General features: G+C 38.4%; 4 protein-coding genes and 1 non-coding gene across 6 annotated transcripts; 2 read left to right on the top strand and 3 right to left on the bottom strand.

Moving 5' to 3' along the window:
* Window positions 1-333: 333 nt before the first annotated feature.
* Window positions 334-2,694, bottom strand: ccdc86 (coiled-coil domain containing 86). Of its 2 annotated transcripts, none has more exons than XM_025058399.1 (5): window positions 2,545-2,694; window positions 1,977-2,502; window positions 1,334-1,463; window positions 1,174-1,248; window positions 334-667 (listed from the first exon to the last, which is right to left on the bottom strand). In XM_025058399.1, the coding sequence occupies exons 2-5, from the start codon at window positions 2,480-2,482 to the stop codon at window positions 518-520; spliced, it is 861 nt and encodes a 286-aa protein (XP_024914167.1). In that variant the 5' UTR covers window positions 2,483-2,502; window positions 2,545-2,694; the 3' UTR covers window positions 334-517. The 2 variants fall into 2 exon arrangements, with proteins under 2 accessions (XP_024914167.1, XP_008314877.1); XM_008316655.3 differs by having other exon boundaries at window positions 1,977-2,482; window positions 2,530-2,646.
* A 441-nt stretch (window positions 2,695-3,135) lies between these two features.
* glb1 (galactosidase, beta 1) lies at window positions 3,136-8,392 on the top strand. Its single transcript, XM_008316656.3, has 16 exons — window positions 3,136-3,350; window positions 4,019-4,188; window positions 4,353-4,503; window positions 4,751-4,811; window positions 4,897-4,991; window positions 5,079-5,259; window positions 5,354-5,412; window positions 5,797-5,918; window positions 6,111-6,151; window positions 6,245-6,357; window positions 6,453-6,527; window positions 6,666-6,755; window positions 6,865-6,978; window positions 7,173-7,304; window positions 7,401-7,640; window positions 7,838-8,392. The coding sequence occupies exons 1-16, from the start codon at window positions 3,282-3,284 to the stop codon at window positions 8,096-8,098; spliced, it is 1,974 nt and encodes a 657-aa protein (XP_008314878.1). The 5' UTR covers window positions 3,136-3,281; the 3' UTR covers window positions 8,099-8,392.
* Window positions 8,393-8,642: 250 nt separating this feature from the next.
* Window positions 8,643-12,380, top strand: cldnd1b (claudin domain containing 1b). Its single transcript, XM_008316653.3, has 5 exons — window positions 8,643-8,794; window positions 9,141-9,621; window positions 9,871-9,975; window positions 10,111-10,248; window positions 11,136-12,380. Exons 2-5 carry the CDS (start codon window positions 9,336-9,338, stop codon window positions 11,354-11,356), a joined length of 750 nt encoding a protein of 249 aa, XP_008314875.1. The 5' UTR covers window positions 8,643-8,794; window positions 9,141-9,335; the 3' UTR covers window positions 11,357-12,380.
* Window positions 12,381-12,489: 109 nt separating this feature from the next.
* Window positions 12,490-16,753, bottom strand: LOC103383512 (N-acyl-aromatic-L-amino acid amidohydrolase (carboxylate-forming) A-like). The gene is made up of 7 exons (XM_008316652.3): window positions 16,548-16,753; window positions 15,527-15,744; window positions 15,116-15,308; window positions 13,715-13,808; window positions 13,525-13,632; window positions 13,265-13,377; window positions 12,490-13,021 (listed from the first exon to the last, which is right to left on the bottom strand). The coding sequence occupies exons 2-7, from the start codon at window positions 15,742-15,744 to the stop codon at window positions 12,827-12,829; spliced, it is 921 nt and encodes a 306-aa protein (XP_008314874.1). The 5' UTR covers window positions 16,548-16,753; the 3' UTR covers window positions 12,490-12,826.
* trnag-ucc (transfer RNA glycine (anticodon UCC)) lies at window positions 14,280-14,351 on the bottom strand. The gene has a single exon. It is a non-coding gene; the product is annotated as a tRNA-Gly (tRNA).
* Window positions 16,754-17,678: the final 925 nt, after the last annotated feature.

The following is a 17,678-nucleotide window of genomic DNA, read 5'->3' as shown; positions in this document are numbered from 1 at the left end:
CTACTCTGGGGCAGCCTTTGGTCACAGGATCAGATTTGTGATCAGAGTGCATTACAGTTGGAATCCCATGTGATGTGTTAAGCACCAGGAAAGATAGGTATCCAGATCAGCAGATCGAATTTTGCTCGTTTTTACTTTTTATTACCAGCTTCCTCACAACCTATTTGAACTGTATAGCAAAGACACAAATCCTTGTTTGTACTCCACCAGGTTGCTGTTGTTCATCGTCTATAATACACCACAAAGCAGTTGATTTTTAACCTCTTTGTTATCCATCCCTCTGTCATCTCTTCTGAAAGTTGTGTTTTTGTGAGTAAAAGCAGTGAAATAAAGTTGGTGAAACGTGTTGTTTTACTGACACACAAACTCTTGAATTACAAAACATATAACTTTTGGTCGTTAATCCTGGTTTTACAACAAAATTCTCAATCATCCCTGACTGTTACAGCTGAAAACCACAAATTAAGGCATAATATATTCAGACTTTTTCGTGTACAGATGTGTTTATTTTCAGTCTTCACGTCAGCTCTTTGCCAGTGTTGCTTTTTTGCCCTTTGGTTTTGGAGTTCTGCTTCTGTGTCTTCTGCAGCATAGCCAGCGTGTCTCTCTTCTCGATCTTCCTCAGCTGTTTCTTCTTCATCCTCTTGATCTTTGTTGTGTTTTTGATCTGTGACAGAAAAGGGCGACAGACAGGGAGAAAAACAAACAAGTGATTGCGTTACTCGAGATTCTGCACATTTACATTGCTGTTTTTAAATCTATGTGATGCTTGTTTATACCGCAGTGTTTGGTGGATGGATATTTTTGACTTTGATATCACAGTTGGTTTTGTAGAAACTGTGATTTAAAGAAATTCAATCAGCCAAGACTGTTGACAAACTCTGTTAGCCTCTTATTTTAATGTAATGTCACCACTGACTCAGTCCAATATATTTAGGTTTGTTCAAAATCAACAGTGTTCTTTTACTTTTACAAAAGTAAAAACTTCATTTTGACAGTTAAAGTCTACATTTGGTTGTACAATAAAAACAAATAGCCTTTTTTAAACCCTTTTCACCAAATAATAATTTGATAATGAAAATAATCTATTTTTACAATCCTGAAGTTTAGATCCGATTCAGAAGTAAAAACACTGCCTTGGGTAAATTCATTTGTAGGACAGAGTTCTCGTACCACTTGCACAATTTCTGCTTTACGTTCGTTCTCTGCTCGCCGTTTTAAGTTGTCTTCTCTCCGCTTTCTCTTTTCCTGTTAAAGAAAAATCGTACATATCAAAGGCCTGACTCACCATAGTGTTTCATGATTTTTTTTTGTTTGAATAAATTTTACTCACCTCCTTCTGTTTTGCTTTCTCCTCCGTCAGCTGCAAAGCAAACTGTTTCACCAGCTGCTTCTCTTGCTTGGCCTTCATTTTCTTGTCCCAGGAGGAGCACAGTGGCTTATCTCTCAGCAGGGCAGAGAACCTGCAGAGCAGCAATAAATAAACAACACATTAACTATGTGTGCCCATCATACAGTATTACCTCTGTGCCAACATGCCCTTTTTAATCCGACTTAACTCATCACGGACCAATTAGGCGATGTGATTAAACATCAAGGGTTTATTTATTGTCTTTCTTTTACACATGGCTGTTGATGATCTACGTATATTTTAGCAGCATTTTAAATACTGAAAAACTAGGTTCAGTAACCAACCTGAGACAATGGGGTTGTTGACAACCCATGCAATCATGGATGCTGGGTAAAATAAGTTGAGACCCAGTAGTTTACCATACAGTTGTTTAGTATTAACATTAATGACGCGAAATTAGAAGTGGTGGAAATTTAAGGTCAACGCCCAACTTCACCAGCATTTGCTACTAAAGCCCAAATGCTACTGACAGTAGCGTAAGCCAAAATATTGCTTTTCATTAAACCTGTAAATGAAACAGATGGGATACAAACAGAAACATTGACCGCTGGATTGTTTTCTTCACCTCTGCTTGTTGCGGTTCTTCCACACTCTTCCTGACTTTGGCTTTCCCAGTGGAATAACTGGATTCTGTTTCGCACTTTGACCCAGACGTGGTTTATCCTTTCCTGGCACCTTTTCTGCGGTATCCCTAGATGCTGGTGCAGATGGATCTGGTGAACTGGACTGATCAACGTCCCCAGCGTCAGTACTCTCAATTCTCTCAGTCTGCTCTGGCACCGGTTCACTGGAAATCTCCGAATTCTCCTCAGGACAGATTTCGAGTTTTTGCTCAGGCTTGTCGGTGTTCTCCTGCTCTACAGGCAGTTCCTGGAGCACAGACCTCCTGGTTCTTCGGGTGGAAGTCGTCGCCGGTTTCTTAGATTCCAACTGTGCTACAGGAGGACGCACAGTGCGGCCGCTGCGAGTCCGTCTGGTCTCCGGCGGAGGATCCTGGACTTTATCTGTCTCCATGTCTCCTGCTTCAGAGACGGCCTTTTCATCCAATTTTTCTCTTTTTCTTTTCGACATGTGGGCTGTTGCGAGTGATGCAATTTTTCTCTTTTTCTTTTCGACATGGCAGCCGAGTGATAGCAACGCTGTACTCCGAAGAACTCCTTTACCCACGTGTGGCCTATGCTAACCGGAAGTAAACAACTATATGAGGGCAATATCACCCTCTTTCGGCTTGGAAGAGAAAATGCATGCGTACGTTTTAGTTATAGACTGACTTTGGGTATTATTACCGTATTCTTAAATAACTAATACGATAAAGTTTAACGGGTGTTTTTTTGCGTATGTGCACTACAACGACGATAACAATGATAAGCCCTCAGCTAAATATAATGTGTACGAGTAGTGTCTAAACTAACAAGGAACTGATAGCTTTTTTAAATTCAAACAAAATACCTTTCAAACGAAGGTATCGAAGACAAGGAAACCAGATCAAACTATAGTAAAACTTTCCACTAAGTGCTAAGTGTAAAATTGGAGTTAAAAAGTAGATTCTGTATCTGTATATATTCCCCAAATTGTAATTCGCTTTGGATGAACACGTCTGCTAAATGTAATGTAATGTTCAGTATATCAATGTTCTGTTTGTATATACGTTTTAAACCGACGCTTTTCAATACTGACACCTAGCGATGGAAAATTGACCCTACGCGACAATGTGAAGAAATCACATGACTTCACTTCCGTAACCCAAACACCGTACGGAAGTTCTGTGGATAACAGTGTACCGGTAGCAGTGTCACATATGAGAAAAAAACAACATTAGTTAGACTCTGTTCCTGAAACCAGAGTACATGCCGCACGGAGGAGCTTCAACATGTGTCTGCTCAGAGCTGGAAACACAATACTGCTGTTGCTACCATTGCTGCTGCTGTTTGGACAATCAGTGAGTACTGCTGAGCTTTACATTATATTTTCTTCAAATCAGTGTGGCAGGTGTAGTACATGCAGCCACTGATGTATTTCAATCCAAATTCCCCCGAAAGTCACTTGAATGATGTTTCAAACGTAGTATCGGCGTAGTATTAACTAATGGAGAGGTAGCCAAATACACATTAAAACGACAAGTGCCTTTGGTACTTTCTAATAAAGAACATTAAAATGAAACGAAAGATGAAACTAAATTTTCAGGATGTAGCGTTAGTGGTTATTTTAAGGAAACAAAGAAACGAATATTACAAAGATCACGATATTTATCATAGTTTTTAAACTGTCTGCCTTCAGTATTTTTATTTAAATATATTCACTTTGATACTTACCATAAAATATGTGATGAAACAGACATTTTATGTGAAATATCTACACAAATGTGTGGGTGCTGGACTTGTAATCTGTGTTATCCAAATTGGTTCAAAAGTAGGCAATTAGACTGGCAGACAAATTAAAAAAACAGTTACCCAAAATATTCACAGCCTACAACAGACACTCACCACACCACATTTAGGTGTGACACGTCCCGTGATCAGCTGAAATGTCAGCTGTCTGACACAATATGACAATGTATAAACGCTGACGTGTTGTTTTTTGTGTTTTGTTTTTTTTATTATTATTTAGCTAAGTGTATCCCGCTCATTCAGCATCGATTACCAGAATGACTGCTTTCGGAAAGATGGGGACGTTTTTCGTTACATATCCGGAAGCATCCATTACTTCAGGATTCCTAGGATCTACTGGAAAGATCGACTGTTGAAGATGTACATGGCGGGATTGAATGCCATCCAGACGTAGGTTTATCTTTTTTTTTATTTTCCAAGTCATGACTTTGTTCCTCGTGTTTTCAGCCATGCAACCTTCATAGTGTGTGTGTCAAAATGTCAACACTTACAACATGAGCATTTTAGGGAAATCCCTTTTTTTATGTGATACTGACAATTTGTTCAACTTAAAGGTACATTCCATGGAACTTTCATGAGGAGTCACCTGGAGTTTACAATTTTGAAGGAGACAGGGATTTCGAACATTTCCTTCAGCTGGCCAATGACATTGGTCTACTTGTCATCCTTCGGCCTGGACCTTATGTGTGCAGTGAGTGGGACATGGTAAGTTCGGCACTATGATAAAAAAAATTGTTTCGAACAGTGTCTGTGTTACAAGGATTCAGTCGTTTCTTCTCTTCCCATGTTTGAAGAGTTAGTGTGGCTATGGATAAAAATCATTTTTTTTGCTTTGTGTCTGTTTCCTTGTAATTGCCATGTTTGTATTTTTTTGATTTGCATATATTACAACATTTACAATCAAACAAAAATAGAAGATGGTGTTATTGTTTGTCCTAATATTGTTGGGCAGGGAGGCCTGCCTGCCTGGCTTCTCAAGAAGAAAAACATTGTACTGCGGTCCTCAGATCCAGGTGATAATAGAAGTCCAACAGAGTACTGTAGTTTTCTCATATTTCTATATGACACAAACTTCTAAAACACACTTGTGTTTTTCAGATTACCTCGCAGCAGTGGACAGGTGGATGGGGAAGTTGTTGCCCAGGGTCAAACCGTATCTGTATCAGAGTGGTGGTCCCATCATCTCTGTACAGGTGAGCTGTTGTTTCTGCAGAACTGGAGCATTTTTTTTACACATGTAGAAAATAATCCCTTTCTTCTAATACGTCTTAAAATGACAGGTAGAGAATGAATACGGCAGTTACTTTGCTTGTGATTACAACTATCTGCGACACCTGACCAAACTGTTCAGGTCCTACCTTGGAAATGATGTGGTGCTGTTCACCACAGACGGCGGCGGCATAAGCTACCTCAAATGTGGAACAATACAGGATGTCTATGCCACCGTGGACTTTGGGCCAAGTATGTATTTCACTAAAAAACCCTTTCACTCCAGATGTAATTCCTTGATAGTCCTTGGACAGTGATACATGCCCATATTTTTTTTCCCTTCCAGATGGAAATATCTCCGCTGGCTTTGCAGTACAGAGATACGCTGAACCTCATGGACCTCTGGTGAGTATTCAAATTCTTGAGAGAGGGAGACACTCTTACAGTTAGGGCTGTTTAAATGACTGTGTGGATCTCTGTAATTCATTTGTGAAAGTAATCCAATGTGTCATGCATTTTAATGCATGGACTGTGCATCCAATAATTCCACCGTCCATTCACTTATCATAGCTCCAACACACAGTCTGGGGGGGAAAGCACCTGAAGCTGAAAAAACACATACAAACCTGTTGTTTTTTGTCTTTCTGTTCCAGGAATATACAGACTGTTTTTTGTCATATTTAGGAATGCTGATTTATCTCCATTAATCATGATTCATTATAATCACAATTAGTCATGATTAATCATGAGTCATATTTTTGATAATTGATGTTTCTGCCATTTTTTTAGATCAACTCTGAATTCTACACTGGCTGGCTGGATCACTGGGGCTGGCCTCACTCTGTAGTTGCCACCAGTCAACTGACCAAGTCACTGAACACAATTCTGGCCATGGGAGCAAACGTCAACATGTTAGTGCTAATAGACCAATGTGTAAAGTACAGGGCAGATATGTTTGTGTGTGTGTGTATTAGTACAGCTTGTACTGTAACCTCACCAGCCCATGAAAAAACAAACAAATGTCATCCTGTATAACAGTATGACATCCTGACAATGAGGCGTGTCATATTCTGTGTTAATAACTGGACTGTTTATCTTCAAAGGTACATGTTTATAGGAGGAACAACTTTTGGATACTGGAACGGTGAGTTCCCTTGCACAACTTGTTTAGCTCAGCTCAGCTATGTAAACAATGACAAAACTGAATGTTCTCAAATTGGCCTTATCAAACCCTCAGGTGCGAATACACCTTACGCACCACAGCCCACCAGCTACGACTTCAATGCTCCCCTCTCAGAAGCAGGAGACCTCACAGAGAAGTACTACGCCGTCAGAGAAGTGATTAAAAAGGTACATGTTCTTCTGTGGACTCCCATGTCTATGGTCGCTTCAGTTCACCACAGAGCATAAAGTAAATCACCACATCTTTCTTTATGACATAACAGTACCGGAAGATACCAGAGGGACCAATGCCACCATCCACTCCAAAATATGCATATGGTTCTGTGACCATGAAGAAGGTAGAGGCTTATTTGCTCATTGTCTGCATTTTAGGATATTAATCTTTTTCCTTCTTTATTGTTATTCTGTTATTTACTTGATTATTTATTATTATTAATAATAATAATAATAAAGAAGCTGACTCTGTTCCCCTGCAGCTCCAGACAATAACAGATGCCTTGGATAAACTGTCTCTGTCTGGTCCGGTCAAAAGCAAGTATCCTCTGACATTTCTTGATTTGAACCAGGTATTGTTTTATGTTTTTCTTACTATTATATTTTTAACTTCATAAAAATGTATATTTCAAACAATTTGCATGACTATATTGTTTATATTCCCACCTTGCTGCTGATTAGGCCTTTGGATTTGTGCTGTACAGAACATTTCTACCTCTTGCCTGTATCACACCGATTCCACTCTCATCCCCTCTGAATGGAGTTCATGATAGAGCTTATGTGTCTATAAATGGGGTGAGTTTGCGTTAAATGCGTGTTTGGTCCCACTCGTGGGTTTATTTTGAGTTTGCAAAGTCTTTGAAAAAGATTAATTAGAAATGTCAGAACTGCCCGTTACTTTATGTCTCATATTATTCTGATCTGTGTCTCCACTCTTAAGTCCAGTCCACCGATAGAATATATATTTGTTTTTGTTTTTTTCTCTACAGGTGGCCGTAGGAATTCTAGAAAGAAACAAAGTCCTGTCCATTAATGTGACTGGGAACGCCGGCAGTCAGCTGGACATTCTGGTGGAGAACATGGGACGAATCAACTATGGAAAAGACATCAACGACTTCAAGGTTGCATTATTTTCAGATTCGGCTAATGACAATTTTCTGATTTCTTTTCTCTTTTCTGTGAAATGTTGATTTGATTTTTTTGGTGCGGCATCACAGGGCTTGGTGACTAACCTGACCCTCGGAGAGTACGTGCTCACAGACTGGACCATGTATAGTCTCAGTATAGATGAGGCGATTAACCAGGGAATCATCGACGAAGATGGGGCTGCACCAGAAGACCCTCCTCAGCCAGCTGCTCTTTCTCTACCAACCTTTTACAGAGGAAGCTTCATCATCCCTGACGGCATCCCAGACCTCCCACAGGACACCTACATCAAACTGCCCAGCTGGAGAAAGGCATGTGACCTTTTTTTGTTGTTTATTTTGCATGTTCTATAAATCTAGGTTATGATGTTACTCTAGCTAAACACTCTCGGTTTCTGCAGTGTTATGTGATTGGATGATTTCTCCTAACAGAGTTCATACAAGTAAAATAATAGTAATAAAAAAGTATATATTAAGCCTTAAATTCCAAATATGTGTGTTTTTTCCAGGGCCAGATCTGGATTAATGGCTTCAATTTGGGGCGTTACTGGCCGGCTCGTGGGCCTCAGGTGACACTTTTTGTTCCGGCCCACCTTCTCAGCACTGCAGTACCAAACAATTTGACCGTACTGGAGCTGGAAAACGCTCCATGCAGCTCAGGGCCATGTACTGTGGAGTTCACAGACAGTCCAATCATAAATGCAACAGTCCTTCCAAACTACAAACAGTCCTGGAGCCTGTTTGATAAGGGGATTATGTTGGGGTTATGAGAGAAATCATTGTGGTATAAAATTAAATAAGCACTCCTTAAATGTTGTGTTTTACTCTGTCAGTAATTTTTGGTTTCTCTACCTCAACTGGATTTCAATATTGAAATGGGACTTTTATTGATTAAAGAGCCAACGGTAAAGTTTGTGTTTTGAATGTATTTTGATTTTTTTTTGTGTGTGTATGTGTGTGTGGAAAAACTGTGTTCTAACACTGTGTATCCTTTGTCTTTCATTTTAATAATCATATTACATATTAAAGGTTATTTGCCTATTTTTAAGATTTTAAGAAGAAAATGATTGACTGACTTTTTTTAATCGTTTCTAATTCTATGCCTTTATATTTTTTATATCTACCATGTCACATCTTTCACAATCATAGAGCTCCAGGTTGTATGTTCAGAATTCTCATAGCATGCTCTCCATTTTGTGTCAGTGTAAGTATTTCTGACCATTTTTTATTATCTCTTTAAATTCAGAATTCAGGTTCTTTGATTATTAGAATTATTCTAAGAATTCTAGAATTAAAGTCAATATTTGAGTATTCTAAGAAACGAGGAAAACTTTTTGTTTTTTTTTAATTTCACGCTTCTGCGGTGCTAGTTTTGCTCCAGTAGGTGGCTGTGAAGATCTTGACTGACAGGTAGCCAGACGCAAGAAGAAGAGCACACCTACTGGGGCAATACATATAAAACAAAGGTTAGCTTTTGTCATTTCTGGTGTTTTGGTTATTTTATTCCATTCTTTTCGCGATATGGTTAGCGAGTATGTAAAATTAAAACATTGGATGGATGCATTTAAGTTTCCATAAATGTATGTGTTTTAGCAGTATGCAGTAAATACCGCGACGATGAGCCTCAGCTAGCTATAACATGCTAACCTCAAAGCTAAGGAAGCTGCCTTGTGTTTTGAGTAGTCTGGTGAAATTGTTAATATTAATATATGCCTGTGAATTAAGATTACTGTTATGAAGTATTTTTATTCCCAGACTGTGGGAGATATTTTTGGAAAATTTCAGTGTAACACTGTGGTCTGTTTGTTATAGGTTGTGAGCTTCTCCGGCTGGGGCTCAGGATGCAGGACTGAAGTAAATAATCAAATACGGTAAAGTGGAGGGGAGCAGAAGTTACCAGACATGCTGTGGTGCCTGAAAACAAAGCGGAAACACCATTATTAGACTGGTCTGGTCAGAGTAGAATTCAGTGTCATATTGTTTAGCCGAGCTGTTCTGCTGTCCATCATGGTTGATAATCGGTACGCCACAGCTCTGGTCATCGGTTCAGTGCTGAGTCTTTTGGCCACAGTGTACTTGTCTGTGGCCGTGGGCACTCAGCACTGGTACCAGTACAGCGGGCCACCGATTAAACAAGACGGCAGCAACGTGTCCAAGCTGAGAGAAGACTTCATTAATGGAGAGTTCGATGAGAAGACTTACAGTGAGTCCATGTACGTGCTTAACGGCACTCTTGGCCTGTGGTGGAGGTGCATTCAGGTACCCAGCGAGTCACCGTGGTACAAAGAACCAGGTATGATTTTCTAATGTCGGGGCCACTTCAGGAAAAAGGCATTTCATTTCTTTAATTGAATTTAAACATTGTTCTAATGTTGTTGGAGGTGTATCACTTCACTCTACTTCTAGAGTGACTGACTAGAGATTCATCAATAGCAATTCATTTGAGTGCATGAGTTTGTGTGCATGACTTGCTGATACCATTTTTGCAGTTTTCTGTTGTTGCTGAAGCAGTTGAATATAATCACAACTCACATGTCTTTAGATCCCAAACTGGAGACTCAGTGTGTGAGCTTCACTCTTCCTCAGCAGTTCATCCCCAAGTACAAGTATGATGCAACCCAGAACAATGAAGATCTTTTGAGAACATGTAAGTCTGCTGTATCTAATAAGCTGTTTCATGTATTAAATGTTGCCTTTTCTCAAACATGCAGACATTCTCAGACATTTTTCTCCAACAGTGTGAAGTGTTGTTGGACTGTTATCATGTGTTTGGTTTCTGCAGATCTGTGGAGATCCCAGTTTCTTCTGCCTTTGGTATCTCTGGCCTTAGTGTTCCTCAGCGGCCTGGTGGGGGTCTGTGCCTGCCTGTGTCGCAGCTTCACTCCCACCTTTGGCGTGGGAGTGCTTCACCTTCTTGCAGGTGAGTGAAAATATGTTTCTTGTTTGAATGAAATTGTATTTATTTATTTATTTAACCATAATTTGATTTAAGTTAAGATTGTTCAACCATGGGGTTTTGACCTATGTTTCTCTACAATATAAAACTGAGCAACACAATGTGTGGACATTAATTGAAATATCAGCCATCACAATGAGGGTTTACAAACATACATATCCATGTCAGTTGGTGTATTTACCTAATATGTACATTTGAAAAGCAAATGAGCTGGGGTTTGTTTTCTCTTGTCTTAACAACAACAACCACCAAACTCTGCAGATCTTCTGCAGATGTGTTCATTGTGAAGACAGCCCACAATCCCACTCTTTTATATATATATATATATATATATATATATAAAATGTATATTCATAAAAAGTATAGCATGTGTAACTGCTGTTTGTTTTTGAGTAAGTAATTCAATTGTCCTTAAATGCTTCAGCTTCAGGTTTTTTTTCTGAGCCAAATCATAAATGAAGGTTGTATGGTTAACAATTTAGCTCTCTGGGATTTCCTTTGTCTTCCAGGTGTAACATTACCTCAGGCAAGACAGTGTTAATTGTAACCCACAATAAATGTCCTTGCTCCAACAGTGTTAGTTAATGGCTGAGCGTTTGATCTGTTTACAGTCAGTGTTAACAAACAATGATAAGCACGGGGTTTTTTTTGGAAGAATGTTGAGTAAATGTTTGTTCTTTGAAATGCATAAAGAGGTGATGTCCCTTCCTTATTTTGTTGACTGAATGTCTTTGTGCATAGAAATGCCACACGATTTATTATCTTTTGGTTATAGGTCCAATAAAAAAACCAAAGGCATCCAGCTGCAGTTTTGACCAGGTGCTCTTTTTGTCCTCTTTTATTATTTTCAGGTCTATGTTCACTGGGAACAGTCAGCTGTTTCCTAGCTGGTGTGGATTTGCTCCACCAATATTCTAAACCACCAGGGGGAGTGGAGAGCTCTCTGGGCTGGTCCCTCTACCTCGCCCTCATCTCCTTCCCTCTGCAGATGATGGCAGCTGCTCTCTTCCTATGGGCAGCCAAGAGTCACCGCAAAAACTACACCCGAATAATCGCGTATAGAGTCGCATAAAACAGGTTTGTTTTCACTTCAGGCTAACCAGGAATTGTAGGGTTAAAGTTTTCTTTCAAAGGGATTCTGATGAATCTATGGTTGTGTGGGTCATGGTGAGACCAGTAAAGATCTAGATTGGTTTGATCCGAGTTTGAAGTGGATAAAAGCTATTCCCCTCTAGTCCACCAGGTAGCAGTAATGTACAAAACATTTTTAACTAAAATATAATGAATGTATTTTAGCAAGACAACTAAATAAACACCTGTATCTAAAATGTTGAAATCAGTTGAGAGTAAAATCATAGTTTTTGTAAGTTCTGCTACAGCATATCATAAGCTTTGACCTAAATGCATTATATTTGGTGCCAAAAAAGTATCTGGCAACTGGAAAAACACATTCTTCCAGATAAAACTTCTTATTCCTGGTCATAGTTCTTCTGGAGGAATTTTACTTAGAGACAGATTTGTGTGTGTAACTGTAGAGGAACACGGCTGTCTGAGGATGTCCATACACGTCCTTATTATTTAAAAAAAGAAAGAGAGACTAATTTTGTTTATATGACTGCAAAATGTCCTAAAAGGTTATTTACATGGACGTCTTATCTGAGTTTTCTATTTTACTTTGGGTTTTTAAACTTTCTCTTACTTCTTAACCAGAACAAGTACATTTCAACACCCACCTAGACATGGGGAGTATTTCATTGTTATACGTAGGTTTAAACTGTGTTGTAGTGTAGTGAAACCTGTTTGCCTTCTTTTGAATTGCCACCTTGCTTTCAAAGCTGCTTAGCAAATTGCTCTTAAATCAATGGTAAAGATGCACTGTGACAAAAAACCTTCATATTTAAGATTATTCTTCTCTACCAATGCATGAGAAAAGTTACACAATATATTTTATATTTCTCTTTGATTTTTGCCTTTTCGTAAAGTGTAGTTTTTACTACAAATGCCTTCTAATTTGAGATTTAAAACTCCTGTGGAAATGGTTTGTTTCTATCTGTGGTATGTGTGGATTAAATGTTATTTACTAAAAATGTAAACAACCACTTTGCGTTTTCACACTTATTTATAAGTAAATATCTATGAATGCATTGTGATTTTGTTTAGAGCTTAATATTAAGTCATTCAAATATATAAAAATGACATAGCAAGTTGTTTTTAACTGTATTTATTAAAATTATTAGTACAGTAAAATCAAAACTTTTATATCTATCTTACCTGTTGATATTTGGGATTAGAAATGTGTCTTTTTGTTTAAATTGATCTTTGCAAAATAAAAGAAATGATAATATAATTCCCATCATCAAAAGTAACCACAACAGTAATCAGTACTTGAGGATTTAAATAAAAACTGCTTCTCAGTATTATTTGGCATCACTGCTCCTCCATTACACTGTCACAGTTTTATGTTTCAAGTCATCAGTCATTTGAGGTATTTCAAAGAATCATACAGAGTTTTTACATTAAGTATTGATGATCTTAATCTTCTTCAGTTCTTCGTCACAGATATAGATGGAAAGGCCACGGTGACCTTTTCTCCCAGAATGAAGGCTACTTTCTTCTCATAGTAGGCACATTCATTGACAAAGAAAGGGTAGAGTTCTCTTCCTTTGTGCCTCAGAGTCTCACCATCGAATGACAGAAAAATGGGGTCACCCGTTCGGAGGAGCTTGAAGTCATTATCCTGACGGAAGACAAGAGACCACTGTCAAGGAGGCACTGGGGACGTGTGTGTGAAGGTAGATATGACATTTCATGTTTTTATGTCCAACTGGAACTCCTTGGTCAATGTTTTTTTTTGTTTTTGTTTTTTTGGCTGGAGTTTAGGTTGTATTTGATGATTAACTGCATTCTAACAACTATTGTCGACTGAAACTGAATATGACAGGAATGATCTCAGGTCATTACAAAATATTCTGTACTGTACCTGCAACTGGGGGTGTACGGCAGCAGTAATTTCATTTGTATTAAGATCGCGTGGATAGTCAACTTTTTCTGTCATCTTATACACGTCTTCCACCCCACCTTCAAAAGTAGCACCTGTGGACAAAGAACAGATTTTTTTGTTTCGTCATTATTTAAGTAAAACAAAGGCACACAGTTTAAAGCCATTATAAAATAATAATTAAATTTCCTCTTGTGACTCTTGTGCCAAGAACTTGGTGTGTGTTTGTATTTGTTTCGAACCTGAATTGAACTGCTGCAGCCATTCTATTATGTGATTAAATGCCTCCGTAATCACGTTGAAATTATCGGCTCTGACCACACCATTGGGTTGAGGCCCAACCTCTAAAGCTGTAGGAAACAAACACTGATTTACTGAATTCACCTTCAACCACCCAGAAAAAGTATTTAAAAAGAATGTTCACAAACTTACAAAGGCCATGTTTGCCAACGGAATCCAGAGCGTATCCCTCGGAGATGGGTTCATCTGAACAAATTGCTCTTACAGGCACAGATGTTATCTTACTCTGTAAACAAAGCAGAGTGGTATTTTACAACATACTTTCACAATGTTTATATCAGCAGATAATAAAGCTAGAGTTTGAGCTGGGCCGGTTAGACAGCTCAGTTTATTATATTGACCCTGTTTTCAATTTGCTTGTTTTGGGCTGTGGGACGAGTTGAACATTATTTTTGAACAATTTTATTGTGATCTTCTTACATTGTTGAAAAGCAGTGATAAAACCTACAACTAAAGTTAGGTTGAAAAGCAGTGATAAAACCTACAACGTTACTAAATGAATTAATTAGTTATCAAATCCCTACTCGTTTTCATTAGCTCAATCGTAGTTCCTGACATGTACTTTATGTGCTTTTGTTATGACTATTGGAGGTGTTTCTGTTACGTGAAGCCTTGATGTCGATAGTATTTATTTAAGGATAGAATATAAATAAACAACAAAATGTGCTGACGACCTTTTAATGAAAAATAAAAATCCTGCGTTGGCCGGGAATCGAACCCGGGTCAACTGCTTGGAAGGCAGCTATGCTAACCACTATACCACCAACGCTTGCTGCATAGGAGGGTTATACTTCCCTTTTTATTCATGCAAGCTATAGGAGGTATCGATGTTTATGATTTATTTTGTATTGATTTAACTTTCGCACAGAAAATTAAAAGAAAAATACAATGTGGGGTGAATTCTCAACAGACGTTTCTATTGTAAATGAAGGGGAAATATGTTCAGTTTACACTGAACTGCCACCAAATGTAGTCAAGAATACTTGAGGAATCCAAGTAAAAACGTCTTGTTAGTCGTATTTTGCGTTTCTCAAATAACACGTCTAATAATCGACGGCTTATTAGAAATACACGCGACTTTTCGGTCTCTTTATGAAGTAGAGCTGAAACGAGTGGCGACGGTTTAGATGCCACGGTTTAAAAAGGGATTCTTCGAAACCACCAGAGAGGCGTGGTTATACACGTCAAATATGCATTTGTATTTCTCAATAACTTAATTTCAATTTTAAAATCAGTGCTCAGGGAATCTCCATTAAGGAGAAACGACAGGAAAGTGCGTTTATCGCCAGCCTGATCCCAGGCTGAGAAATTACAGTCTTATGTTTTTGTATGTTGAACCTCAAGCCCAAGAATTGTGTTCGCCATGCCAACACTATCTGTTTTTTCTCTACATATAATCATATTTTTTAAACACAATAATATTTCTGTTTGTCCTATTTTAAACAAGACCAAAAACTATGAATTAAGACTTATAACGAATCTTAACAAGAACATGTTGGTAGCCAAAATCCTCTGACGCACCACTGAACATACCTTTAAATGTTTGAAAATATGCATTGCGACGCAGTCCGAACTGTTATACATGACACACAGGCCCATGTTTGAAGTGGTGTTGTGGAGATCACACAACAGATCCACTGCTTCATCACTTCCTTTGGGCCCAACCTCAGCATCAATCTCCTGGGCTCGCCTCAGCTCGTAGGGTGATGAGTCAGTTATTGCAGTGCTGAAAGCCAGAGATTATAAAAGACCGTTTAAAAGTTGTTAATGGAAGTGCTGTTTAGATTGCAAAGGCACAGATAGAGATATGGTCAATGTAAGAAAACAAGATATTTTCGTCAGTACAAAGGAAGGGTTTCAGTTGGGTAAAATGCCAGACTGTTTAAGTTGTTTGTCTACTTAATTTTCTAATTTGTTACTAATCAAACAGGTTTCTCCACTCACCACAGCAAAGCATTTGTGAAGCAGCGGTTGAGATCTATGTCTATGTATCTTTTGCAAGCATCCACAGCCCGAGGGTTTGACAGTATAGTAGTTACTGTGATATTCTCTACCTTCTGTTTTTGTAGGTGTCTATACATATATACACCTGTCATCTCGTTGCCGTGTGTGCCACAACAAACGGCAAACCTGGACAGTGGTGGAAAAGAGACACCCTCCATCTGTGAAGGTAAGGAATAAAAAAACATGGTCAGTTTCTTTCAAATATAATATTGCTCAACCTTTGGTTTAAAAAAAAATCAATGTCAACAGTCAATGTGTCTAATGGAAATGAAAAGGTTTCCTATAGGTCATTAAATGCTCTTGGATTAGGGGTGTTGATGTATTTTTCCTGTTTGCGTGTGAACAATAACTACCTGTAAATAATTGCATTGACAACCTAGAGACACATTTACTCAGTAAGTTAGCTTTAGTGACTCCACTACTACCTGGTAAATGACTGTTGTTTGTCAGATGTTTTCCAATCAAACAACAGTGTTAGTTCTGTAATTTTCACAAATGTGGCCCTGTGAGCTTTCACCTGTGAGCTTTTACCTTTCTTCTTATTACATTGACCAAGTGTGATTGTGTGAGTGGAGGCAAAAATGCATAAAAAACAGGTGCAGGCTGGAATGACAGGATGTGTTGCTCAGCTCCTGTCAGTGTTTAAAATTTTATATTTCATTTGAATCTCAAATCTGCTCATTTCTTAATGTTGAATTTGTATAATCTAAATACAGTAGTTCCTAATAGACAGGTATCAGATCACTGAGCTATTTCACCCTTGGCAGTTTTGATGTGACGTAAGAATTTAAGTGACCATTTGTTTACCACTCTGGCCATTCAAATTTGCTTCATGAGGCTCAAAATAAATCCAGCAGTAACAAGAGACTTAAAAAGAAAATTAAAAATAAAACCCAGTTCAGATTACAACACAAACATTAAAGTACTGTTGATAATCCAATGATCTCCAACAGTAACTTACCTTACTGTAAAAAGTCACTCCTTCCGCAGGAACTCTGAACCCTGTTAACCTGTAAAGTTTCAGTGTAATACATTAGAGTGCTACAATGTTCTGTAGACTGAAAATACAGCCACAGGTACAGCAGCAACGACTTTTCAACAGTTCTCTCGTAGAAATGCCTTGGGCACCAGTCAAACTGGTTCACACAAACAGGATCAGACAAGACTCACCCACTCCCTTTTATCTTTGCGTTTTAGGACGTCCCACCTCTTGTGGTTCTCAGGTTCAAATTTCAAGCTGTCAGGCTATGATGTAACAGCAACATGCTCTTTATTATTTACTATAAAGCAACAGGAGGCCCTGGATTCTGGAAGCTGCATTGCAACTTTGCAGTGAAACAACAACAAGAAGTAATTCCCAGAGCAGATACAGTAGTCTGACTTCCAGAACTACTCTTTATATTATTTTTTAAATTCTATATTTGTATATGTAGTACAGAAAAACACATACACGAAACATTACATATACTGAATATTCATTTTTATTAATTTTTCTGATGCTTTAATTAATAATAATACTTACACATAAAGTTAAGGAAAAAACCTTATGAAAAAATACAATTTAATCTTTAAAGGAATAAGGCCTTAAATTCCCCAAAGAGTGGACATTTCTGTGTTGAGGACTAATCTCAAGGACACAGATCTATAGGAACCTCCTCCCACAGTTTAAAATACTTGTAGGATCGTGTTAATTGTTGACTAAATTTACCACAACGTGTTAATGGTTATTTGTCCACGATTTTTTCCAATCCTTACCCAATGACTAGCCCTCACCATCGGCCCACCCACCTCTCCCCTGGTACCCTGGAAAGGATAACAAGGAACGAGACAGAAACATGAGAACATATGCAGTCAGTACAGCCAGATGACCAAACTCACGATCAGGCTAAAGAAACACTCAGGGCTCAGTACACAGTGTGATACTTTTTTCAGCATCCCTGGTTTTATAACATAATGACTATCAGTTCTGTTCTGCTTTTCTAAATTTGTGTGGTCTTGTTTCCAATAATTGACGAGGCAACACGTCCAAATATCATCTCCTTGGCAGAAGCAATGAAGGAGTTTCAGCCCTAAGCTGCCATTTCCTCACGAT

Source organism: Cynoglossus semilaevis, chromosome 9, assembly GCF_000523025.1.
Source record: "Cynoglossus semilaevis isolate Cse_v1.0 chromosome 9, Cse_v1.0, whole genome shotgun sequence".
Lineage (NCBI taxonomy): Eukaryota > Metazoa > Chordata > Actinopteri > Pleuronectiformes > Cynoglossidae > Cynoglossus > Cynoglossus semilaevis.
The sequence above is the reverse complement of the archived record's forward strand: the minus strand, read 5'-3'. Positions and strand labels throughout refer to the sequence as shown.